This window comes from Prorops nasuta, unplaced genomic scaffold (assembly GCF_024137725.1).
Source record: "Prorops nasuta isolate Cenicafe-Biocafe unplaced genomic scaffold, Cenicafe_Pnas_1.2 PNAS00005, whole genome shotgun sequence".
Taxonomy (NCBI): Eukaryota; Metazoa; Arthropoda; class Insecta; order Hymenoptera; family Bethylidae; genus Prorops; species Prorops nasuta.
The window spans coordinates 5803234-5831184 of NW_027116802.1; the positions used below are offsets into that span (position 1 = coordinate 5803234).

Genomic DNA, 27951 nt, shown 5'->3' on the forward strand with positions numbered 1-27951 from the left:
ATATTCCATAATGAATAATCATATTTTAATGACTCAATGATTGTACAAATGGATCACTCTTAAACGTCTCCATGCAACCGAGGAACAATAACAATAAATGTAATAATAATATATTAATAATAATATCCATTAGTAATGTGGAGTTTCGCTACATAAAAGGGTGTATAAACGCAAAGAACTCCCCTTGCGTTCGTGTCTTGTTGTAATTGAGCCACACGAATCCTCCAATCTCGCATATGAGAGCAAGAACGAAAATTGTTTCGTGCGTTTAGTCCAATGACGGATTTCGCTCCAACGACGCCAGTTAAAAAAAGAAAGGAAGATTTTTTCAGAAAGACAAAAATTGTTCATGTTTTTAATAATACATCTGCCGCCTTACATGACTCCTATCCAATTTTTTTCTACGTTCGCTCGTTCTCATTCATCGTCACTCACACGTCATTCGTCGTATTCTCGCTAAGTTCTACTCGCGGTCATGAAAATGGCCGCCGTCGACACACTTGCCCGATTCGGTGCCGTATATACCAAGTTTGCCGCCATTTTCAGCCAATATTCACAGCTGGACCGCAAGAAATAGCCTGAACAAATCCCCGAGGATCATCGAAAGCTCGGAATTTTCTTTTAAATGCCTTCTAACAGCAACATCAATTTTTCGCGCTTTGGTCGGTAAGGAAGAGCTCTTCGTCATATATATATCACTCGGCCAGTCTCTCCCGATCGTTCCCTTTTATGTTACTTCGAGGGAAGAATAGGGCTTGCTCGCGCCAGGAGGTTTTGGGATACAGCTGTGAACAGTAGCTAATCTCAAATATATTATGTTCAACGATAGCGATAAAGTTTATATCAATAAAATTTCTGGAAGAATGTCAATAAATATATAATAGACGATTAATCGTTCGACGATTCGCTGCGACCGGGGCGAAAAATATGAAATATTGGTACTAGGCCAACTATTGGGATGCGTCTCCGAGTTAGAATGACTTAACCTCCAAACCTCATCGGCTGCATTTTCTCGCCACCTATTCTCCTCCATTTCGTACACTTAGTCTCATTGTTTCAGCGTTGCTTCAATTGTTTCATCGCTTACTATTTCGCAAAAAGCATCGACGCGTCGTCGATCTTTATCAGTCCATTAATCGTCCCTTCGTAAAGGGATTCAATAATGATTCCCAACCCTATACGTCATTTAACATCTTTGCTCTCGTCAATACTCAATAGTTTCACGAAACACGACCAGTTCCCTGGGAATTGACCGTTTCCGATTCCTAACCTCTTAATGTAGGCTAAATCTAACGTTGGATTATCGACGAATGATAATGCAGATTTACGCTCTGCCGTTAAACATCTAAAAATCGACGGGCAAACTCCGGCGATTAACATCTTTCTCGTGAAAGGAATGATTGTGCACTGGAAAACAATTTGTCGAATCAAACGAAAATCCATTTAAAAAAGAAAAACGATCTCTTCGCATTAAATCATTTCTTTCCTCGTATTATAACTTTAATATCTATTTTTCAGTGCAACTCTCACTAGCTTTCACCGTGTCTCGATCGGTCCTTGGCCGATCATATTTTCCGGATTTTCTTTCTATGGTACCTTATGACTTCAACCACAGTCAATATAGTAAAAGGAATCATAGTTCAATTATACGCTCCAGATAATTGAACTTGATTCGACACGCTCCTAAGCTAATGTTCACCCTATCGTATCGTTTCTGTACACTCGTAACAAAAGAGGCGATTGAATTTACCAATAAAAAATTTGGCTCCTTTTATGAGAATTATTTTTCTTTTTCTAGCCAGAATCATAAAATTCAATCATCCTTCTTCGTGTACGCGAATCATGCGATAATACAGTAGATATCGGCGTGATATAAATGATCGAATAACAGGTCAAGAAAATGCAAGATAGCGAGAACGAAATGTCTCTAGAGGAAAAATTCAACGTTTTGCTGTACCATTTGATTGTCTCGAGTTGCAACCGGATAAAGAAAAGTCAAAACTAATACATTTTTATTGAAATGATGAAAAAGCTGTTGGTACAAAGTTTCTACTTGGATTTTTGTCATTTCACCATGAAAAATCCCAAACGTTCCTGTGGTTATAACGACCGATAAATCTGGAATATTTTTCGCAAAAATGAAATAAGGGGAGGGGGGAGCGGCCGAAGAAGAAACCAATAACAGTGGTTATAATTTTCTTTACATATCGGCCAGTAATTGATCAATCTTTCTATCGCTTTAAATGCGCAATAATTGATGAATCAATTGTTCATGGTTAGGATAACGAATCGATTATTACAAATGTAAGAAATGGACAAAAGTTGGTGTTTACAAAATTTTATCGCGTTAAAAATGATCTTTCGATAAACATTTCGGCATATACGTGTATAATATATTAATATCTTTATATATATCAATCGTTTATATATCTTTCTTGTATATTATATATAATAATATATACGTGTGTATGGGTGTGGGAGAGTGTGTTTGTGTGCGGATCGAGGGTAAGAGGACAAAGATTCTTGCTCGGAGGCGCACCGCGACATAATTTATTTATCCAATAAAATTTATATATAGTAGACAATGCAATAAGTCGAGTATAACAGAAGGTCATTCGCAAATTCTTGAATCTGCACTTGTTCTCTCTCTCTCTCTCTCTCTCTCTCTCTCTCTCTCTCTCTCTCTATCTCTCTCAACTATTAATTAATTAGTAAGTAGGTATCTTATTTTTTTTCGCTGTCAGATCTTAACCGATGCCTTAATAAATATATCTGTGTAAGTGGAATTAGCATGTACGTATGTTGCGTGTATGAGTCTGTTCATGAGCGTTTTGTGTAACATCAAATATTCACATCCATTTTGTGTTAATTCTTTTGAATCGATTAACAAAAGTCCACGTTAATTCTTCACACTGGTCGACGCTCGAATTTGTCGCTATTAACGAATTAATATCGCAGCTTTTACGAAAGGAAGAAGTGATTGAAAATGTTAAATATTTTGGTGATTATTTTGAGTAAATTTTGTAAGGAATAAATTAACGTTTTTTAAATGCTGAGGCAATGTTTTTGAATAAACTACTTAAAGCGCGCGCATTGTATGTCGTTTGGTCAGCTCGACGGATCGAAGTCTGCACACGTGCGAATCGAGATAAGGGTTGAAGAAGCTCGAAAGATCCGATGTTTGATAAGAGAACTGGTGGCTGATAAGGAATCGGTCAGCGGCCAATCAAGCCACTAGCAAAGTGCGTGACGAAACGATTTATTGACGCATTTCAGCGAAAAGTCGCTCAATTACACCGACCAATCGTTTCGTGAATTACGTATGCTGCTATTGAAAGCGTCTCTTCGAACGACGATTATCATACAGCGCTGTTTATTCTTTATTACGTCATTCTTAATATTTCTACCAATTTCATTCAAAGCTTATACTTCGACTTTTCCCCAATTCAATCAAATTTTATCCCGCATTTTTTTTGCAGAAAATTGTTCTTTCTCCAAGAATAGAGCACTGGTGACTGGTATATTTTTCTCACACGTAACTTAAAAATTAATGAAATGAAATAAAAAATGATATTAATTAAAAACTTTCAACTAAAATTATAGACTAGATAATGTAATATAATACATACTGTGTGTGTACAGGGCGTTTCAGTGTTTTTAGAACATACCTTGTTAGGTCAGAGAGTATTTTATTTCAAATAAATGTTATTTGTAAATATATATTGGAAAACATTAAATATGTTAAAAAGTTAAAATTTTATAAAGGTTTATGTATTTTCATATTTATTTATATAAAATACTGAATGCAGAATTTAATAAGTCAATTTAGGATAATAAATATAATATAATACGTGAAGTAGAGCGTTACAATGAGGAAAGTATAAATCTTTAATTAGCTCTAAAATTTGAATTAAACATTTCCCACCCTATATGTTTATTAATAAAAATTGTTTAAAATCCCTCTCCCTATGATTACTCAAAAGCTGACATAAAGTCACTGCAACACCCTGTATAGTATAGACTAGGTGGTTATTAAACATTCAGGTCGGTAGTAGCTTGAATTATGCAATTTTTACTCTCTGAGAAAATTGCGTGTTGAAAAGTCGTTGCTTGCGGAATTCTTAAAATTAAAAGTTTAATCTTCAAAAACGAAATAGAAAGTATATGTATAGCTACTTTCTGCAAGGTACCGCGTATCAGGTATCCGTGGTACAAAATAATGTTTGTACCTTCGGTGTATAATAATACTGCTCGACCAAATATATCTCTAGATAAATACAGCTATTATCTAATTGCCCGGGTTATGGACGGGCTTGAGTATACTAGTAATTGACGGACTTTTGTCAAAAATTCAACCTAAAGGTCATTGAACTTAATCTTATAAACGGTGAAATTAATCTAAAAGACTCAAACGATCCAAATCAATGGAATTGAACAAAATATAATTATTCAGTAATTGTGTGAATTATAGTTAAAAAAAAGTTTCGAATAATTTATCAATTCACACGACATTTCCAATGGTCACGAGTACTCTATATCTTCAAATTTTCACCATCGTGCTCGATATTTTTTACTTTAGGAAATTCATCTAAAATGTTCATTCCTACAATTCAACGTTATCAAACAGCGCAAAGTCTCCTTTCGACAATTGTTTTGATATAAGAAACAACAAAAATTATCATGAAACATTCGTAACATTCCATTCGAGAGATCGGGAATTGTGCGACGACGATTAATATTTATTGCCAGTCTCCAGAGAAAGGGCATTTAATTGATTAATCAAATCCATTCGATTGCTAATTAATTCCAGTCCTAAAAATAGCCAACCGACCCTCGTTAAAGAGTGTATACGCGATTTGAAGAAAGTTTTGTAGTATATGGAGAATGCGGAAAATGCAAATGGAGATAAAAGCGATAATTAATAAATAAGTAGTAAAATCTGAAAGTAATTCAGTTCAATGAAGATTCGTCAGACGTAAAATTTAAAGGAGAGCGACTGAAATGTCGTACTATATTGTAAAACATTTCAAAAGATCGATAAAGGTTCGATAAGTTCGGAGAAGATAAAGAATATCGAGCACGATTTATTTCTCGTATCATTATTAATTATCTGCTGCATTTTTTGTAAGCTTTTAAATAACTGCAGTGCTTACGTGTGTATGTGTGTGTATCTTGTATATTTCTATGTGTGCTGTAAATATATCTAATATATGTATATATATTTATATATATATAAATCTTCATTATTTATATATATACTTCTGGTTGTAGGTATTCGTCTATGTGGATACTTTCTGTCGTCTAATTTACACGAATAAATCCCTCTTTATCGGTTTTTAAATGATCGCAATACCCATTAACAACGTGTTACATAGCGGATATCGTTAGTTCATTCCGAAACCGTTGGCTTCTTTCTCCGGAAACGCTCGTTTCGCTTTTACAATGCACACACTTCCGATATTTCAGTACACCCTCCACTCCTAACCTCAACTTTATCACCAAAAACCCTAAAAATGGCCTGAAAAACGAAAGAAATATAACTCTCGTTCATGGATTCTCTTTGTTCTTCTAAAAAAAGAAAAAGAGGCAGTTAAAGGGTTTGATTGAATTGATTCAATTGAATTTATACTGTGTTTTGATCGAATTCAAGATTGGTGCATATTTGAAATTGTCGGCCATTTGGGATTTTTGGACAATCCTAGCCTATATTTGGAGGGAAAACGAGCAATTTTACGATCCTGGTCAAGCCAGGCCATCGACTTTTGGTTGCGAGAGTGCTCCAAGCCGTATTATATCTTTTTAAGAAACGTTAAAAATAAAGTCTGCTATAACGGCGACCACACCCCCAACCGGAAGTGGATTAGCTTAGTTTGAAGGGGTTAAGATAAAATTCCGGGCGGGAAAGAAGCCAGCTATTTTTAACGAACAATATATATAATTCATAAATTTCCATCTTAGTTTCCGTATGTATATTTATGTATATCATAATATAATATATTTATATATAATTTACGATTTCCCTTAAACCGGCTCGATTTTTAAAATCGCTAAGCTTACTCGTTACGTCGTCGTCACTCGTGTTTCCCCCTCTACCACCCCAGCTCCCTCCCTTTTCTTTTCGCTTACACTTCCGGTATAATAATAATTATAATAATCATTCGTAATAATATCGTGTTGTCATATTATATACAGGCTCGATTACCTTTCTTCTATCGCAAGAGTTGTCTGAGTGAAAATTTATTTTCTTTTTTCATTTTTCTCTATTTTTCTTTAGCTTTCAATTCAATTTTCTCCCCAAAAGTTACGACCATTTTTTTTTTCGTGGAAAAATTTGCCGACACGCGCGCGCGAGATCTTCTCGCCTCTCTGGGATTTCGATCGATGCCGGCCAATAGGAACCGCCGGCTATGATCGAACGCTCGTTCATCGAATTGATTAAACAAACACCATTGCACTTTCCTCACTCGTTATCACGATTTCATCGATAGAGAAATGTTTGTTGTCTTTCTTGCTTAGTCGCTGGAGTTCTTTCGAGGTATTTATCGAACCAATCCAATGGACGCTTGAAAAAGAATTGAAGAGGGAGGATTTTAGTAAGTAAGACGATCGAACATGTTTTTCTCGACTCTGTTTTGCCGACCGAGATATTAATCAGCATACGTTACGACGATCGGTCGATGGATTCTTGCGAAGCTAAATAATTCCCTAGCCCACGCCTATTTTCATTACTCTGTATCAATCGATGCTTCGAGTGGGGCATGGGGAGAGAATTTATCGCGAGAATCATCGACTGTCTTTCAGGGGAATCCCCGCCATTTGCGATTGGCCGAGCTTCCCCTGTCGGTAAAGAAGATCGATCGTCGTATTTTGGAAGACGAAGGACAACGACGTTCAACCGGAAGTTTGAATTCATTACGGATAGAAATCCTATCAGCAAAGAAACAATTACCAACCTAACCCGACTGATACGCGATTGGCCGAAAAAGTCGTTGGTAAAGTTTCTACGCTACAGGCTCCTATCGTCGCATCAATTTCCGGTCAACGATAACAACTGCCGCGCTCTAAATTCACTCGTTCACTCGCGGCGAGTAAGAGTCACGAAAGAAATCGCGAATATCTCTTACCACCACCGAGCTATCCACGAGCAAAGTCTCGAGGTGAGCGCTGTCGCTACGGGGAAACAAAATGGCGGCGTTCTTCGCGGGGACGACGAGCGCGTATGGGATTTTTTCTCATTTTCTCTTCGTTTATAACCATTAGACAATACAATCGTAATGACTGTTTTCCATTAACTTAATTATACCCCTCCCCCCATTAACGAGTTAGCCTCGGTTTTTAAAACTTAAATATGATTATTAAAGTTAGGTTGTTGAGCAGAATTATTGATTTCTATTAGAGATTTTCGGGAGGCGCTGTGGGCCGAACTCATATCTGCGAACTCCCCCGCCGACTTACCCTTACGCGGTAACGTGGTGGCTTCACCCAGCGAGGGCAGTTCTCGTGGCTTCCAGATTGGCGAACCTGTAACGAAGATTTCAATGGATTTTCAGCAATTTCTTCATGAGTGAAAAAATGCAATGGTACCAAAATAAACCAACCAAGCTCCTTGACGGTAATAGGTTGGTAGTTCTCCGGCTGATGAGAGGATTGAATCAGTCTGGCCTGGCTCCCTGTGCTTCCTGCGGAAATGGTCGAGGTGGTGCTCAGAGTTAAATGATTGGGCGTTCGGCCCAGATTGGTCTTCTTCTCACCTAAAAAAGCTTGCTGCGAATCCTCCTCTCCCTCGGATTTTGTCCCGGAGTCCATTTCCATTTTCGTCTCGCCTAAAAGAGTACAACTCAACGTTATAATATACAATAACATTCTACAGAAATTGTTTGCAATCGCGTCAAAGATTACCTGAAGTGTCGCTTATGGTTTTACTCCTGGAACGAAAGGTCTGCTGATGGTGGTGTTGATGTTGGTGGGTTGGTTCCTCGGCGTCCTTGTCCTCGGAGCTTTCATGCTCCACTACTTGCTTGGAGTGGCTGTATTTTCGTTTGGCATGATGCGAACTGGCCAGCAATTGTTGCTTCATCGCCTTCTTCGATAGGGTCCCTGTTATTATAATTTGGCTGTTACCATTTTGGCTTTGGAGCAACTGTTTGTCGAATTTCTCCACGTGTCCCGTTGACATACGTGGTGCCATAGTCATCGTTGGTTGCCTCTCCAGATTTTGTTTTGTCGATGGGATACTCATGTTCCTCACCGATTCCCGAATTATCTGTCGAATAGTCTTCAGGAATGCGTTCCTGAACTCCGTTGTGCTGAAAACCATATCATTCGGTATTCTGATGCTCCATTGATGATTGAAATAAAAATTGCCAATTTATAAAATTCATTTTAATGACATCACGAAAATTAAAATTGTCGACGCCATTACGACTAATTTTGCTAACTGGAGAACATTGCAGTATCTTAATTGCTTGATTACCTATTCGACAGCACGTATACTTTTTCCGAACGTCTTTGTAATTGACTTCTAAGATGAATCAATTCCCACAAGAAGTGTGACTCCATGTCTTTGGCTGAACTTGCTCGTACCTGAACCTCCGTGACTGGAATCAATACTTGATAACGAATGATCTCCACTTCACTGGAGTTTGCTTTTGTTGAGACTCCCTATGGAATATTAGTATTTTTGTTAAAGATCATTGAATAAATTGCGAATACTCACAGTCCTGAAACTTCTATACGTTATTTAATACATTTTATAGAAATTTCAGTATTGTTTGTACTCTCAGACGATAAGTAAATATAGAAAATAATGATTAACTAGAAATCCGTCAAAATTACCATGAGTTTCTTTTTCTGTCTTAGTCGTTCCTTGCAGAGGAAAACGACAGCTGATTTGAAGACAAAGCACATGGCATGCAGCTCCAAGCCTTTCTTGATCTTCCCAAGGAAATCTGAAATATTGAGCCATTCGACTCCTCCATAATAGAGAAGATCACCTGGACTCAGGTCTATTGGTTGCTTGCAGGATTTTTGGTGTTGTCGGAATAAGTGATCGAATATCGCTCCGTACTCTTCATGAATTCTTTGCATTTCATTTATGTGCTCAGCTACCTTCTCCATTCCTTTCAGAGCCTCTGTGGAATTTCGTTTTTCGTAAATTAACAATATTCTTTCTTCTCTAATTATACAAATTTACTTATGTAATTTACATATCTTGATTAAGTTAGCATTAGAATTTTTATCTATATTAATTTATGCCTTTAAGATAGCTAAGAAATATCATCAAGATTTGTTTATAAATGTTTGAGTGAAATGTAATAAGTATCGTCAAACTAATGATAACTATAAATTGTACAGTTAACCTACCAATCAAATGTTGGTGCTCTTCGCTGCGTTCGTCGGTAAGATTTCTAAGCTGCTGCAAGAGCAGCGGATACTTGAGTATTCTTTGAATAGGTTTTATCAAATATGATTCCAGTGTTGACGAGTGCTGTTGTCGTGGATTTCTCGCTTGTAGAAACTCTTGCAGTGCTTGATTTCCTTCATCTGAAATTTAAGATTTCCCAAATAAAATTCAGTTAGACTATTACACTAAACAATGTATATAGGAATAGAAAAAAGGCACTCACTTGGATGTAAAACTTTTTGGGCCTTCGAATGGCTAGCACAGAATGAGCTGTAAAGCTTAAAGTGATTTACATAATATAAGAAGGCACTTCCAATGGAAAACAGGACACCCTGAAACAAAAATTTAATAATAAATAAACGTTGCGCATTATAAAGATAAATCTTGCTGCAATTTCGTTATTTTCTCACCTTAAATTGACTCGGATGGTCAAAGTTGTTGAAATTTGCTTCCATCTCGATAGCATGATCGAGATTCTGCAAAAATTGTCGTTGAAACGTGACAATCTCCTGTATATTTCCGAACAAAGCATTTATCTCGGCGTTCGATAAGAAAGTCTCGCGTTTCAAAGGTTCCAAGTAGTTTTCCAGCAAATTATTTAAATTCTGAAGAGAAAAAGGCAAGCTCCAATTATAACGTATTCAAAGGGTGAGATGTCACAGTGTAGTCAAAAGAAAGAAGGCGCTGTAAAATGTTGTGTATATATATACCTTTACATAAGTCCTTTCAGTCTCTATCAGTTCTAGAATGACTTTCTTGAGTTTTTCAGCATCACTGAGTTGTCTGCTGGGTGTCATAGCTTGAGAATGGGAGCTGATGACACTACCAGTAGGGCTTGATTTTCTGGTCTCTCCTGGAGACCTACAGATGCCAGTCACCTGTTCCGCTGTCTTCAGTAGATTTTCTATCTCAAATGAATTAGTCCTCGATGCCTGTTTTCCGTTCTCCGTGTGCCCTGCGGAAGTGCACTCCTGCATCAAGCTTTCCTTGCCTAAAAATTTTGAAATTCATTTCGTTAATTTAGTTTTTTTTTTTACCAATTGTGGCTCATTTATGTTTCGAGACCAATATAACAAATTACACTCACTCCAGCCTGGGGCAGGTACGATTAAACCAGAAATCATTTCCTCACTGATTACCGGAGGGTCCGTTGGTGGTGGTGGACAGACGAGGCTGTCTATTATATCATCGGTGCTCCTCATCATTCCAGTAAGATCAGGTGGCTCCGTTCTCGATGACCTCATCATCATGCACAGAGCCAATTCCTCTTGCAGAACACTCTCTAGATACATCATATCTAAATCACTTACGATTGCACCGTTTATCACCATGATTTCATCGCTCTTGATGATTCCTAAAATACCAAATACAAATTTCTCATTTCTATCATTTCATCCACGGAATAAAAAAAAGAATAAAAATATATCTTTCGTTTCCATGAGCCATCCACGTTAATTACAATTCACTTTGAATTTTCCTCATACAATTCTACACTCTCAATACATTAAATTCTTCAAATATAATTTCGCTTTTAAAAGAAAACGTTGATTCTCCATAGAAATTTGTTTTCTTCAACCTTAACTATGACAATTTTTGCCGTAAAGGTTTTTTGAAAAAAAGCTTATTCTGGTACAAGGTACATTTATTTATGCCGGCACATTATGCAAGGCTCATTAAAACTCATCCATGCAACTCTGACGAAGCTTGTGGATGTTCATGGGAAAAAATCAATAATCTTCAATGACGATCGTGCATTTTCCAAGCGCTACCAGTATTATTTTTAAACTGTTTGCTTCAAGCTTATATTTATACGTGATCTTTTTCAGTTATCTCCCATTGGCGTGCTTAACGCACGGACACGCACACATAAATACACGAAAGCACGCCCATTATCTTATATTCGTATCCTGACGAACTGGGTCAAGAAGTTATTTTACCTCGCGCAGAAGCGTTCAAACCACTACTGGACAATTCAAAGATTATTTAAAAAAAACTCTACAAAACCCTCCTCGATGATCGTTCTACATTTACGATCCGGTCTTTTCTTGTCTATATCTCTCATCTCAAAATTAACAAATATTATTTTAAATTTAGCTACTAAAATCACGACGAAGAATTATCAATGTCTACAGCTGTTTCTATACATAAATCATCCTAATTTGATATAAGTTTACTGAGCAAATATTACGTTAAAAAATAGTAGCGATGTGTAACGAAAAGTTTTAGTGCTATTGAAATAATCATGATGAATTTTCTTGCCATTTTGCATAGCGACGCTCTTGTCCTCCACTCGACTAACGTAGCAGCAGAGCTCGTCTTGCCTCTCGGAATTCTCGATGAGTTCAGCCTCCACCGAGAAACCCCACATATGGTCCAGGGTGTTCCTTTGGAGCTCCACTTGGTATAAGATCTTGGCACATACTTCAACGATCTCGTGAGTGTGCAACTATAGACAAATCGATCAAACGAGTTGAGAGAATAGAAAACTTTCTTTTTCTCTCGAAGAACAAGAATCCACTGGACAAAATTTCTTACGTAAGTCTCAATAGTGTCTGTTCTATGTGGCACAAAGTAATTGTGATCCTCCATATCGCGACGTTTCTTCACGCGAACAAAATGCTCCATTGGATTGAGATTCTTCCTGGTGCAGGCACTCGCCAGGAATTCCTCCACCGTCATGTTATCCCGAAGAAATACAGACACCAACTGAAAATATTTCCTAGATTTAGTATTCAATTATTTCATATATATATAATATATAACCATATGAATTATTGAATGACAAAAAAAAGTGTTTCGATCGATATGAAATATGAGACAAGGTCGTTCAAATTATAAATATTAAATGCAGAGAACCTGTGATACACTAATTCTGCAAACGTGATATAATGAACAATTAATAATAAATACATCAGTTCCTCTATAGGCCTCTGCAGTTGTTATTTCAAAAATCAAATTAATTCCATCGAGTGTGTGAATTAAAATAAATAAAAAATCATACGTAGGTATACCTGATTATCGGGTACAGATACTTTAACGGTCTTCTCCTCGTCCCTGGAGGAGATTTGCAGCGACCTCCTACTGGAGCCACTGTTGGACCTTGACAAAAGGGGTGGCCTCCTCTTGGTGGCGCCTCGTCCCGCCAGTAAATTGTTTAGCAACGACGGGCTTCTGGCGCAGATGAATGCGTGGAACGAGGAAACCGTGAACGCGCTTAACTTGTTCAAAGTTTGCTTGGTCGCTCTGGACACGTGAGTCAGCAGACTCTGAAAATCCCCGATTAAAATTTAATTGGAAGAAAAATATTTCCATTGCACAAATGAAATAAAAATAACAAAGCTAATTCGTCCTCGAGCTGATTAATTAAGCGTAAATTAGTCCTACCATTATAACTATATATACACTTTATTTTTATCTCAATCAATATGGTGTATTTAATTAACTATTTGCACGGTTTTTTACCAAGCTCTTTCTCTACCTGAGAATCCTTTTCTTACCTTTGGATTGGGTAGCTCGCCACTTTGCAAGCTGGCCATGTAGCATCTGAGACGAAATTGTTCGCAATGCAGTCGCTCCAGATTCTCTTCCCACTGTACGATCTGATTATTGATCTGCTGCTTCGTCTCTATATCAGAGACCACTGACTGCTGAAGATCAGCCATATGTTTGAGTTTGTGATCCTGAGGGAAATTTCACAATAACGGTGTATTAATATAAAATAATATAATGATGGATTCTGAATAAATTTGAAATCAACGTTAGATGTGCGAACTATTGCTTACCGATTCGATGGCTTTTTCCAGGCGGAAAATTTCCTCCTGCAACAAATGCAGAGTACCGGTTTTTCCGCGATGTCTGGCAAATGCAGCCGCGCAAGCGGAATGAATGCTGTTCACCCAGTTCTCCAGTTCCACTTGGCACGGTGCCTGAAATCAAATTGAATTAACTTGCCTCGTTATATATATGGATATATATATATATATATATATATATATATATATACGCCTGATCCTTGCGCCTTTTTTCTTAAATTATATGTATCTCTATATGCTATGTATTATAATATCGATTATGTGGTTCCAATAAGAGACGAAAATCTGGATAAATTAGAATAATTGAATCAAAGTGGTTGCAGAGAGATTTGAAAGTGAAATGAAGCAAAGGGAGAATTTTTACCTGGAACAGATAAGCATCCCCGAAAGCAGTGCTGAGACAAAAGATGTAATCTCTTCTGGGATGCTCCGGGATGGGTTGCATAATCGCCCCATCGACGATTATCAAGTGTTTCGGTGCAGTTTCAACCGCCCTGCTTTCCTGGGAGTCGCATGGGTAAAAAAGCAACGTGGTGCCCTTCAGGCACACCCAGTAACCCTTCCATCCCCTTTTCCTTGCCGGCTCTATTTGGTGCTTCTTGCGTAAAAGCCACTTTTTCACGCTGAGGAACCTGAGTCGAACAAAAAATTGTCGATTGATCGATCGGCAGAAATGAAAAATTAAGTATGAAGGATTATTCATATAAGTTTATATAGCAGCCGAAAAACTTTCGATAGAAGTACCAACTCTGAGTAGAAAACACTCATCAACTTTTCTAATTTTTTAGTTCTTATTTAAAAAGTTATTCCTGGTTGAAATTTCTTAAAGTTATTCCGGTTTTATATTATTGGTACCTTACTGAGTTCGATCAATAAGAAAATAGGAATTTAAATAAATTTAATTGGTCATTTTTTCAAAATTATTGCTCGATGGAATTTCTTAAAATGCCCTTTTTATATTGGTACCTTGCAATAAGAAAAAGAGTACTCAAAAAATCTTAATTAATAATTACTTTTTGAATAATAGGACTGTAAATTAAAAAATGTACAAAAATATTCTACCCAGACTAGATACATCCCTAATAGTTTTTCTGATCGGTACCAACTTATCGGATATTCTGATAACCGAAAAATAATAATTATTCTTGAATTATCGAAAATAGTTGCGGAAAGGATTTATCGATGAGTTGAAATTTCTAGATAAATCGTTTCGTACGTAGTTAATTGCGTGGAATAATTTGGCAAATGCATTGGTGGATTTACGGGGTTGAAAGCTGAGCGAGATAAATTCGTGGGGCCAGCTCTGGAAAGATAAATATGAGTTGGGGAGAAGACTCGACTCACCCTGCTTTTCTCACTGCTCCGGTGCAATTGAAGGAAGCAGCCGCCGTTCCAGTTTGTTTGCCACGATACGGCGAATTGATGACACTCTCGCCGTCGTCGTCGTCGCTCACGGCAGTCGTTAATGACATTCTGTCATCGTCTGACATCTGCAAACGTCGACCACGCTGATTTTACTCTACCGCGTCGTTTCAACGCCACAAAAATATTCGTAATGATACGTTTCTAATTCTTTTTCAATTCTACACTCTGTCGTTCATTATTTTTCTCATACTTGTATAATTTTCTACTTTTTTCTTTCACTCTTTCTTTCTCTAATCATTCATTCTTTCATTGTCACGTTTAATTTTTTTTAATTCAAGCTTTCACACTTTTCTCTTCATTTATTCTTTCCCATTCTCACTATTCATCTACTAAGCAAATTTATAAATGGAACTTAAGTTTGGTATGGTCTTAGTAAGGGCAAAGTTGTCTCATTTTAATCTTCGATACACTGCTCACCTCAGTCTTCGTCTTAAGTTATTGCCAAGTTAAAGCTCCAATTTAGTTCGGTTTACAAATTTAGCCCTTTATCTTTCGCACACACACACACACACACTCTCTCTCTCTCTCTCTCTCTCTCTCTCTCTCTCTCTCTCTCTCTCTCTCTCGCTCTTATAAATAGTTAATCTTTCAAACTCTTGAATAAAAATAATTTCAAACATACCGAATGGGACGCATACGTGCGTGCAAAAAATCTATTTTAAAAAAAAGTCATCCTTGCCCATTGCTTTTTGCTATATTATGATTATTTATAAAAATAATATTAAAAAAAAAGAATAACACGTAAAATCTACAAAACTATGGTGAATCGGGTTAAATTTGCATTCAGAAATTGTGAAAAGGGGCTTTGCAGTATTTTAAACAATATTTTTTGTGTCACAATCCATTGGTCCCTGGTGAATCGGCAGACTTGGGGGCATGAGATCAGTGAAAATCTTAAAAAAACTACAAAGATTTATTGCTCCGTGCCCTGGGTCATACTTCAGTGCTAAGAAAGGGAGAATTGTAGTTTACAAACCAAACATGAAACCTTTGAGCCAAATATCGAATGGGAATCACAATATTGAAAAGAATCTATGAAGTATCCATAATTACACAAAAACAGGGTATGGAAGCTAAATAGGAATTTTATACAAGAAATTAAAAAATCTTTCAAAAATTTGAAAAACAAGGGGTTTGCAAGTATTTTAAACAATATTTATTATATCACAATCCATTGGTCTCTGCATGGTGAATCGACAGGCTTGGGGCATGGAGTCAATGAAAATCTTGAAAAAGAACTACAAAGATTGATTGTTCGTGTTTTTGGTTATACTCCAGTGCCAAGGTAGTGAGAATTTTAGTTTACAAACCGAGCATACGAAACCTTTGAGTCAAATATCAAAATGGGATCATAATATTGAAAAGAATCTATGCACCATCCGTATATATATATATATATATATATATATAGTTACAAAAATAAAAAAAATAAAAAACAATAATGAAATAGGAATAATAAAAAGAGAAAAATTGAAGATCTATATATATCAGAAGACAAAATATCAATTAGAAGAATATAAAATCGAGGGGACTGACGTCTCTACCTTTTTAGTATAATTGGTCATACCGCGAAGTTTCTCGCAAATCCCTCTGAGGCTATCGCTCGGCCAAGAACTTACGACTTTTTTGAGAAAGTCAGCGTTGCAGGCGTCAGCTGTAATGTGAGGATGGTAATGGCAGTAACAACCCTCCTTCAGGAGCTTCATGTTTCTCTCGGCTGTCCCGTTGATCTTGTACATGATCTCCTTGCGAGCGAAGCTCAATCCATCGACGTATCGCTGGGCCCAGGTACTCAATGCCCCGTTAATGATCCTCAGCAATTTGTAGTAGTAACCTTCTCCAAGGCCAAAGTTCACCTTTTCCCTGACACTCTTGCAATTGAACCAGTAGAGCTTTCGCGACTCGTTTATGCAGATCACGCTTATCGTGTGACGTCTGCACAGACAGAAATATTTCTTGCACTGCTGCCTGTGCAAAGTCTTCAAGTCCGTGTAGCTACTGCTCGGATTCAAAATTTCCTGGCTACTTTTCTTGCACTTTCTCGACCATCTAGGCTCAACCATCATTCCTCCTTGAGATCCTTGCACGACCAAGATACCTGGCTCAAATACATCATCCCCCTAGTGGAGGAAACAGACAAATCCACCCGCCTCTGCCACATCCTGAAGAAAGTAAACCGAGTCATCATTGGTACACCAAAAAATACTATTTTTTATACCCTTCCTTCATCGTTTACTTCTTCCTCTTCATTGCTTGTAATATTTATTCGCTTCTATCAAAGTCTTGTACTGCTCGAAACTTTATTGATTTTATCTCGACTATTCTATTCTCTGTATTTTATAGTTCAAACGTCTCTCGAGGCTCCTGACAATTATTTTCACTATTTTCCTCATTATATTTTGAAATTTCTTCTTTTTTTCTCTCTCTCTCAATTTTTATTTTCAGACAGATTTTAGGATTTCCTTTTTGCAGGTGGGGGGGGGGGGGGGATAAGATTCTTGATTCTGGTTTAGGGTCTGGAGGACTCCTTTGGAAATGGCGACGTGACTTGGTTACGTGTCTTTGGTGAGTTTCCTGAAGAAGCACAGGGTGATCGTGCAGGTGAAATAGAAGAAAAATAGCTTGTACAGGTCGACCATTGTGTGTTCACAGCGAAACTCATCTCTCTATTTAGAGAGCTTGACGGTAAAACTGTTGTCCTTCCCCCACCACGAGTCCTACGTCATTTACTTTGTCCTTGAAACACTCCACCCTTCAAATATTCCTATCGGATCTGCCTTCAATTTGTTTCTCAAGCTTCTCCCAGCACTTAAGAATATTTTGTTGTCTATTGATTTAAACTTTGATTTCTCTCTTCAATTTTTAACTTGAGATACCTCGAGGTCCCAAATTATTTCTGCCCCATGCCCCAAATAGAATTTTGACCACTAAGTGTATATAGAATCTAAAATAAATTTCTATCCTCGAAACTACTATCTTTCATCCATCTTCGTTTTTAAATCAACAATTCATATATTTTACAGATATACGCCTATCCTTGTCCGGAGTAAATATAAATCTTTTTGCAATACGAATTGTTCATAGAAAAATATGTTACATCTGAAAATATCACGAGTTTTCTATACGTTTGATTCTAAAATCCTTCGAGCACAATCTCTACAATTTTCTATCTTGTTATTTTAACAAATTCCAATCAAATCTCGATATTATCATCATGAAATATCTATCTCGTTATTTTAACACAATCAAAATAAGCTTCGATATCATTCTTAAATATTCATCTCCTTATTAACAACAGGATTCTCGAATTATTGCAAAGCATCGATAAAACTCGAATTCAATTTGGGATTAAGTTGAGTTTACAGAAGTCTAATATAGTTATTCAGCGAGCAATAATTATATGACGTTGATTAATCGTTGGAGTTTAACGTTAACGAAGGTAAGTTTCAGCACCTCTAGTTTACAGGTACAAAGTCACTGGGCTAACACAGCAACTTGCTACAACAACAATAGCAAGATTGATGATAATTATATAGAGATGGCTAAAGTGTAAGACGTTTAAACATTAAATGTATAATGCAACATCGTATATAAAGATATAATATAAATAGCAGAGAAAGAGAGAGACATCCAAGACCATAAATTTCTTCGTAGCTATTAAGTGGATCGCCGATTAACGTAATCCCAATCTTCCATCGAATCACTGATACCCTCTTCCATCTCTTGGCTATTTCCATTCGTACGCTAATCTTTATCCATCTAGAAGCCTCTTTAAGAGTTCCAACAACCGTGGAATCATCAGATAATAATAATTTCTTCGTATAATAACCAAACTGTGATTGCTCTCTCAAAGCTGCGTTCAAACATTCTTATAAATTTCCTCTCTGCTTCTCTTCCTTGAAAAATGAATCAGGTCTCATATCCTCTCTTCCTCTCCGATTTCAATAGTAACAGAATTACTTTCCTGTTTCAATTGAAAAATAACTCGAGGACTCTCACTCTTTTTTTTTTAATTTCTCGATGGGCCAGATCTCGAGGGCCGTTTGTTCAATACTTTTGACCTTGAGGTGAACATATACATATATGCAGATACATATATATATATATATACAGGTCTTCGAGTGAAAGCAGAAGTAACGAGAAGAGTCCCCTGGCTAGTGTGAGTTCAAACCCTCTTCTATCAGGGGTAGGTTTTTTCTAGTCGAGGCAGAAATAGCCAAAGTGAATAATCACGTTTGATGCACCAGTTGCACGTAGAAGCAAAGAAAGTGCTGGAGTGGTTGCACCAGTGGTGAATCGAAAAAATGAAGTTGTCCACTTGCTTTACACTCGACTGTCTCCGTTAAATTGCCCGCTCTGCTTTTTCCACTGCGACTTCCTCCTCTCCAACTCGAAAAGAAAATTGTGTCAGCGAGAATTCAATTAACGAGTCCTCCACGTTGAACGAAACATCCAGACCCAGATCGTTCACCAAAATCAACATCCAAAACTGCAGAACCACTATCCTCGTACAAGTAAACACTCTCATTCACCAAAAATCCCTTCGAATTGTCAAAGGCATATCCAAATTGTACCAGAAAATTTCAATTGCATCGAATCCTCCACACAGTTGAAAACCTCGTTTCTTTCGGAATCAAAAGCAGTCTCACTCGAATCCCAAATCATCTCGGTAATCCAATTCTTGCAACGAGTTTGATTCATCAACTTCCGGTAACTCCATCACCGACAAATTTCATCAGTGTCGATCTGATAATTGTACAAGTTTGGATAAATTTCTCTCATGAATAAATAGTATTTTGGTTCTCTCTTGGGTGTCCAGTCGATGAGAGATGAGATCCGTCCGGAGGCTGAGGCTTGATGACGTCACAGCGCGATATCCGGTCCGGTACCGTTACCAGCAGCACGCGTGAACCGGAAGTGGCTGGTTATGAGCTGGATAGGCACGGAGGAAGTTCTCCCGGTTGCGCCAGTCAAAGTTTCTGGCTGGGATCGAGTGGACAGAGGGAGAGAGAGAGAGAGGAGGGGAGAACAAGAGTTTGCGTGAATGTGTGTGTGTGTGTGTGTGTGTGTGTGTGTGTGAGAGAGAGAGAGAGAGGAGGGGAGGGAGAAAGAGGATTGTTCCTAGTTGATGGTAGTTTGGCCGAGTCGCCGAGCTTTGCAGACGAACGCGCTTAGCTCCGGACTGCCGCTGGTGGATATGGAAGTGAGAGAGCTGCCAGCACTGCGAGGGGAATCAATACCACAGCCCTTGTGAAAGGATAGAGGGGTAGGTCAGAATCTCCGTGGAAGGGGATGCACGTAACATGGAGGGGTGCGACCTCTCTCTCTCTCTCTCTCTCTCTCTTTCTCTTTCTCTCTGCCACCCAAGGGGGAGGGGAACCTCCTGTGCAATTGGTCCGAGAGTGAGGGAGGGGACGAGAATAGAAAAGCTCCAAACCATTGCGACAACTGTACAACGCGAATGCCTCACCGACCTGTCTCGTCAATTTATCCCCTAGCCTTTGCAATTCTAATACCACCGGTGACTCGCCTTCCTCCTCTTCCTCCTCCTCCCCACGACACCTTAACATCTGTTTAAACCTGCACCCCATATTTACATTCCCAAATCTCCAATTTTACTGGAATGGTACAACTCGAAATTTTATAATACGTTTTCTCTTTTTATGGATGATAATTAATTTGGAGGATAATTATTCTTAGGTTGTGTGTGTTACACGGATGTTACAGCGAGTCCAATTTAGTCGCAGTGATTTTATACGCCTCGTGCTTCCGTCTATTTTAGCGATGCTCGGTGCGTTCATTCTTGATTTTTTGGTTAAATTAATTGAGCTAGAGTGGGGGCAAATGCGCGTCCCTTTGCTAATTAGCAGAAATTGATGCACCCGTCGCCTTTCCCTGGGGTAAAAGGGAGAACGTTCCTTTGAGTGAGAAGAGAAAAAAAAACATTTAATTCCAATGTAAAAGTTCCTGCAGCGATTGAAAGTGTCAGGGCTCTTGAAAATTCTATGAGATAATCGAGGCGAATTAATTAGTCGTGGCTGTTTTGAATTTACGCTCGTTTTCGTAATTACATTTCCGGTTTGACTGTAAAAGCTGACTTTTTCCGTGGCAGTTCGGGCGAAATAGTTTATGGACGACGCGGAAGGTGGAAAGGGTGTTAGGATGGGTACAAGAGGGAGGGGTTGGGGGTGGAGAGAGGTAGGGGAAGGTTAGGGCATAGTTTGGGAGGGTTACAGGGAGTCGACGCGATGGGAGGGGTTGGAAAGGGATGCGAGAGGAATCGAAAGGGGTTGGAAGGGAGTTGCAGGGGGATGGAAAGTGGAACGCAGAAGAAAACTGCGTTTGCGCATGCACCTGTTGGAAATTTCATCCCCCGCCCTATCAGCAACGGCCCATCCGTGTGACGTTGCAACTGTATATAAAACAGCGGATGATGGAGAACAACAAAAATAAAGCCTACCAGCCTCCTGCCTCACCAATCCACCGGATTCTACTTCGATTGATTGAAATGAATCGCGAGCAGGGCCACTCCGAGATATTCCCATTTGTCAATCCCCCTATAATATCTCGTATCCAACGAGATATATCTCAGGATACACGCAATCACACGCGAACCTACAAAATCAATCTTTATTTTTCTTGAAAAAAATTATATATATATATTTCTCTACTTTCCCATTTAATATTCAGTTTAAACTATATTACACAGTAAATTTTCTCAGGGCTTGGATCACTTTTTTTATCTACACGATAATGAACGTCCTATTGATTATCTTTTATACAGATAGAGTGTAGGAAAAATTACAAATATTGCGCAGCAATTTCAATCGTTTCGCGAATTATTGGAATTTAAAAAAAGGAGAGAAAAACTGCAAAGTTCGTACGACTCAAACTTTTTATCTTGTTGGAGGAGAAAGTGGTGGAGGATAATAGATACTTTGTAGACTCACCTCTGAAGAAGTCAAGTAGCAAAGTCTGGAGTCTGTGCTCTCCAAAGAAGCTTGTTGGACAATTCCGTATCTGCCATCTCTGTCCGACATGTAATCCGATCTAACGCTGTCTTGTCGATCGAAAGTACCCCTGAAAAATGGAACATTAAAATTGACAAATGATCTTTACAAATCGGTACATGGGGAAATCAATTTTATATTTAAAAGATTATCCTCAACTATTATATGAAACAATAGTGTTCCTAATTATGATAAATTGTTGTTCTTAACATTATATTTAAGATCTGGACCGATTCATCACCTTTGCTCGAAGGAATCGGTCCTGTTTGACTTATATCCACTGTCGTTAAGACTGTTCTCGTGCCTGAGGGATGGCAGGGAGTCCCAGGGTGATTCCCTCTTATGACCAGAGTACGTTGGGTTTATCGAACTCGAAGCTCCCGATCCAAAAGTTGAACTTCCTGACTGCCAGCCATCGGAATGTCGAAACCATTGGGCACGAGCTGACTCACCGATGCAACTGGCACACCTTGAAAAATGAACAAATGAAATTTATGATTTCAGGTTATACAAATAAATAATAAAGATCAAATACTTAACAAAATAAATAAATTATTATTCGACGATACGTTACCTCGAATTATAATCACTCAAATATCCACGCTCACGCTCAGCCTCCCTCTCTAATTTCTCACGAATAATTTCATTTCTGTCGCTGTAGTACCCATCCCTATCCTTGCTGTTTTGCCTCTCGTTACAGTAACGATAAGAAAGTGGCAAAGTGGACGATTTGTTGGAGCTCGATCCTGAAAAAATGTTCGAATTGTTAAGAAAAATGTTTGGACGTTCTGAATCTTAATCTTTATACGTTTCTTTTCATCCCCCTCCCTTTTAATCCACTTTTTACAAGAAACGAGCATCCCGGAATGATACATGACATGATGCACTTACGTCTACGTGAAACATGAGGTGTACGTTGCACGTTTAATGGTATGTTATCAGCAAATTCTGAAAATCATATAAAATATACATATATCCATGAATACATGAGTGAGTGAAAATTAAGTATGATGGTCCATCGAGAAGAAGGAAAACCGAGTGAAAAGCAAAGAAGCTTGGCTGGTTGATAATAATGGGACGTGATATGGAATTGATAAAAACTCAACAGGATGATAATGGTGTTTGATGAAAATTTATGGAAAGAGGATAGAAGAAGGAGAGAGTATGCATATGTGTTAATAAAAATTGAATATAAAGACATTTTTTGTATGCTTCGGATTGGTTATTACAAGGTTGATAAGAGATTCAACGGGGAATATAGCAGAGAAAGGGAAAATGTGTTAAAGACTAGGCATGAATACCGAGGTTTTCCATGCTTTGTGTGAGGAGAGCCTCGAATGTTCTGAGACTGTAACTTTCGGCGTCCATGCCTTTGGCGAGGGTGTTCCTCAGGTGCATCTCGTATTCGAGGAGTAGCCGACTGCTGGGGCTACCAGGTGTTGAAACGGATTGCATATTCTGTTGCTGCTGCTGATATGCTTGGCCCCCGTTGCACCTGCGAGAATTGCAGTGGTTCGGTTGCTCCATGTCGGAATTTCCATTGGAAGAACTCGGGGTGGTTGCGTAACACTGGTTGTCGAAGATCACGTTGTCGGATGGTGGGGACATATCACCTGTACACCGATTACGTTCCAAATCTAAGTACGTCCTCCCTCTTCCACCTGAGAAACAGAGCGACAGCCTCGTGCAGATGATTGCCAAGTCCCCTGTGATGTCATCCCTCTCAACCCCCAAAAAGCGCATGAATCGAAAAGACCAAGCAAAAAAGCTTCGCGCATCTACTCTATACTGATGAAGCGTACAAAAACTCTCGCTGAAATTACTACCTTGGTAAAATTAAATTTTCAAAACTATAATATCCAACAATGAAATATTTCACCGGATGAAATTATTTGGAGAACCGAGTATAACGTGAGATAATAATTTTCGAACATATTGAAATTTTTAGAGAGACGATATGGTTTTCACGATGTGATATGGTTTCTCACCAGAGTATTGCCTTCCTCCAATATCGTGAACGCTTCTGGATCCTTGGAATTTGTTGTTATAAGGGGTACGATATGGATGAGCATAGTTCTCATTTTCGGTGTCAGGAATGACGTATTTTTGGTTGTTATTGCTTGGGTGATAATGATAACTGTGGTGTCCATGCCTCTTTCTCGTCATTTCCGGTGACGTTACTGGACTATCAATGCTCGACATTGGCTTCAACATCCTCTTCAGGGTATTTGAGTCCAGATTGATTCCACCATTCTGTGCATTCTCGATCCTCATATCATCGGTGCTCTTGCTCTTTGATTTTCTACTGTGATTGTTGTTAACTATATTGAATATATTGCCATTTTGCATCTCCAACTCTGTATAGTCTGCTGATCTCGTATGATGCAGCTGTTCCTTTCTCAAAATTTTGTTCTGCAAGGTCCCTCCAGCCTGGGTACCCTCCGATTTTAACAACTCGGTACCGTTTTGTTGGCAAGAATCACCCTTGAGTAATTTTTTCGGTGAAATTCCTGAATTTTTCTCCTCTGGACTGTCCATCTAGAAATTTTTAATAGATTTGTAAACGTTTCTTTCGTGAGAGGCTTTTAAGAAAACGAAGACATTAAGTAAAGGAAAAATAAAATTGTAATTAGTATATTTAGGGTAGTCTAATGAAAAGCTAATTACTAAGTAACTTTCAGGAATAATATTTAAAGAATTTTTAAAATTAATCTTTCCCTTACACTATTTGTATACTTAGTGCAGCTGACAATATTAAAAAAAATCCCCTCAAAGTAAAAATTGAAGTATATGAGCATTTTTTAAAATATTTATTTCTTAAAATAACTTTCTCACTATTTTTGTTTCACCACCCTGTATATAATTAAAGTAGCCTGTCGTATCTAAAAGATAAACTGAATTAATTAAAAGTGCATTTATTAATCTCACATTGGCAGTTCCAATTCCGATATTAGCAGTTTTCGGTCCAGTCTGGCAAGTCTCGTTTTGCTTGTCTTTCTGCTTGCCAGCTTCTCCGGGTTTCATAGTTTTTCCTTGCGCAGCATTTGCGTTATTAACGTTGTCGTATAGAGATGCGCTGGAAGTGGCCGTTGTTATCTTGTCACGGCCTGGTTCCATTTCGGTCGAACGTGCCATCGTTCTTGGCAAAGTCGACGGACCTAAAAAAAATTGCATTAATTGACGATTCTTAATCAATATATTAATCGAATAATGTCTAATTCATAAAGCAATTAACCAACGGTGAGGGCCGATATAATTTTGTAGAATTATTTAGTAAAAATTTAATTAAACATTACAACTGAAATACTTCTATGCAAATCAGTTAAGAAATAAATTATGATTATTGATTAAATTTATTGGGGTAATAAATTGATATTTAGTTTTCATTTAAAAATCTTTCTATAGTTTACATAAGAGTATTAGGAGGAGTTAAAAGAGAGGGAATGTATATATATATACATGTATCCTCACCACAAGATGCTCTGTATCTTGGATCCTGGCTGCGAAGTCTCGCAAATTGTTCCGGGGTCATGCAGGTGCACTGTGGCTCTCTGGATCTACTTGGCGATGCAGGAGTGGAAACTGGCTTCCGGCGTGTCTTAATTTTCTGCTTGTTGGGCGGCTCCAATCTCAACGAGTACGAAGATGACGGTTTTCTCGACATCTTAAATGACGGTGACTGCGTGAATAATCATCAATCAATTCAGTTAATTCGCCCAACACTCAAAAAATCCTCTCTCCATCATAGAAAATACATTAAGTATAAATAACATTGTTCAATGAAAAATTTTATTTCATTGGAAATAATTTAAACGATAAAAGAGGATTCGTGGCTGTCGATCGTGTTCTTCCAAACGCTTTAAAAACTTACGCAGCATTCCTTGAACTGTTTGGCATCGATAGGGGAGGTAAAATTGAGTCCCCAGGTATCATTAGTTACCGTGTCCTTCCAGTAAACGAAGCATTCCGATGCTTGACCAATTCTCGTTCCTAAAAATAATTTTAAGAATGTATTAAAACAATGTTGAAGTACAAAAGGGATGAACTTTTGAGGACAACTGAGTTTAACCTGGTTGCACCAATCGAACGTCAAGGATCTTATCGACTTGGCTGTTGTACGCAGTGATATGGAAGACGCACTCGGGTGAATCCTGCACGCAGGTTATGTTTACTGGAACCAGATCCTCCGATACCTGCTGCCACTTCACCGTCCCGGCACCGCTGGCGCTCACGTGGAATACCTCAGCCCATAGCCTAAACATTCTCCTCATTATTTTGTCCCATTTAAATAATCCACACAACGAATCGCACAGAAAATTTTTCTATAGTTTTGCGATATAAACACTGAGAAAGTAGTCTAGAAAGCGAAGAAGAAAATAAGCGGATATAAGAAAGTGACGGAGAGCGAACATTATCATATACGAATAAGAGAATTAAGACGGCTGAAAAAGGGGAGAATAGTGCTGAATAGAAGTAGAAGCTTTGGATTTGACAGAGTTTGGCTCAAAATGTGATTAAATTATGCAGAGATCGATGCATGAGAGTGGGGGTGGGAAATAAAAAATAATAAGGGTGAAAGAAGAGAGAGAGAGAGAGAGAGAGAGAGAAAGTAGAATTGAAATTTGATAAATAGGTATAGAGATAGCGATAAGAATGGATGGTTGAATGGTTGAATGATAATGGTATGCGCACCTCTTCCTCTCTCTTAAGCTTCCGCACCTGAGCAAGTGGCCAGTGTCACCTCTGCGCCCTCCACTTCCTCCCATTCCACCCCTGGCCCCCGCCTGCCATGGCGAATCCTCGTAACGATACGCCTTTCTTATCAAGGGTGCACAGCTGCAAGACAGCTTGTTGCCCATTCTACCGAGCCTTATCACCCCCCTTTTGCCCTATTAAATTCCTTATCCTCCACAGCGATCTCCAAATGCTGTATAATCGTCTCTTTCGCCTCGTCTGACTATTATCCTTCCTTTCTACTGGCCCCAGTCACGTCCCAACGTTTTCACTGTCTTGACTACCAATAATAATATTCGACAGTTTCTCTGCGATAGGTAATACCTAGTGATACTCAAGGACGTTCTACAAAGTTCAACAATGTCGAATGATAATGATGTTTTCAATTATCCCCAAAAACTTCTGGCTTCGACCAGCCAAAATCTTCTCACTTCAATATTCTCCCAAGGTGTTTCGTTTGGATTTCTTTCTCGTCCTCCTTGATTTTCCCGGCGTTTCCTTTCTGGGAATTTTCTTTCTTTTTTTTTTTGTTTGACTTTATTCTTGATGATTGAGTTTTCTTTGCTTTTCTTCTCGCCAGTCTTTACTTCTTTACACTGTGCAGCTTTAAGTTGGCTTGTCAGTTGACCTTTGGCACCGTTTCCTGAACACCGAGAATACAAATCTCGGTGTTCGGTTCTGTCTTATGCTCTCCTTTCCTTCGATTCTCAGTATGGGAAGCACTGTATACCAGGGGATGAAACTCCCCAAGATATCAGATAGTAGAAGAAGCTTTTTTTATTGTCACATTATTGTGGCCGTGCAAGGTTATCAGCTTCTCCCTGGCATGATCGCTGCAACAAAAATTAAATCTGTTCGTTTAAAAATTCTCTTTGATAGAAGGATAAGTAGTTTAGGTCAATAATTCGTCGTACTCTATCAAGAATACAACGTATTACGTTGCAGAATATCTAAGGTTAATTGGAACTAATATCTATCGATGCCCCGAATACGAGAAATTAAGCCAAGTAGTACGAGTAAATATAATAGTAAACCCGGCGATACACGATATATAAAGTAAAGGATAAAATTTTCTAAATTTCTACTCAATGTTTACAATTCAGTCGAGAAAGGAGAATCTATAGCGAAACGAATAAATATGCGAGTGTTGTTCTTGCAGTGTTTTCGTGTCTGGCCAAGAAAGGTCATGACTACTGGGTGAGAGTGACGTTCGTGAACCTTCGCGAGTCGATCGCGATAAGCGGTTGCGCAAGGAAATGTTCACCCCGCTGATTGTGCATCGATAAGGTAACAATATCGGTCATGCAGAAGTGCAGTGGATAATTATAGTGCCGGCACGCTCGGGGTTACTGAACCAACAAAGCTCGCACTTCCCCAGCCACGCACGCCTTTAAATCTAAATCAATCCAGTCCTACCTCCTTTCCGCACCTTCAAATTAATTTCTCATTTTCAGTCTAAAAATATTACTTCGATCAACACCTCCCTCCATACTCCGAACCCCCGATCCTCATCATAGAGATTGGACGGAATTTCTCAAACTAAATAGAAATTTCCGCTGCACGAAAA

The 27951-nt window shown here is 38.3% G+C and overlaps 1 protein-coding gene across 1 annotated transcript; it reads right to left on the bottom strand.

The window, feature by feature from the left end:
- Positions 1 to 8: 8 nt before the first annotated feature.
- Positions 9 to 27938, bottom strand: sif (still life). The gene is made up of 29 exons (XM_066727762.1): positions 27801 to 27938; positions 26343 to 27217; positions 25720 to 25904; positions 25522 to 25640; positions 25122 to 25329; positions 24579 to 24808; positions 23639 to 24188; positions 22952 to 23311; positions 22542 to 22598; positions 22225 to 22396; positions 21892 to 22119; positions 21591 to 21720; positions 14560 to 14705; positions 13580 to 13847; positions 13186 to 13329; positions 12901 to 13083; positions 12415 to 12669; positions 11939 to 12109; positions 11663 to 11849; positions 10491 to 10757; positions 10114 to 10394; positions 9814 to 10008; positions 9627 to 9735; positions 9364 to 9543; positions 8836 to 9131; positions 8474 to 8661; positions 7900 to 8306; positions 7599 to 7823; positions 9 to 7521 (listed from the first exon to the last, which is right to left on the bottom strand). Exons 2-29 carry the CDS (start codon positions 26507 to 26509, stop codon positions 7343 to 7345), a joined length of 6087 nt encoding a protein of 2028 aa, XP_066583859.1. The 5' UTR covers positions 26510 to 27217; positions 27801 to 27938; the 3' UTR covers positions 9 to 7342.
- Between the last annotated feature and the right edge of the window lie 13 nt (positions 27939 to 27951).

Bases quoted from the DNA above. Each gene is read 5' to 3' on its own strand.
- sif (XM_066727762.1), bottom strand. From the start codon at position 26,509: ATGGGCAACAAGCTGTCTTGCAGCTGTGCACCCTTGATAAGAAAGGCG. The intron at 21,721-21,891 runs GTGATGAATCGG...TCCATTTTTCAG, and splicing joins ACCGATTCCTTCGAGCAAAG to GGGTACTTTCGATCGACAAG. The intron at 13,330-13,579 runs GTAAAAATTCTC...ATTTGATTTCAG, and splicing joins GGGATGCTTATCTGTTCCAG to GCACCGTGCCAAGTGGAACT.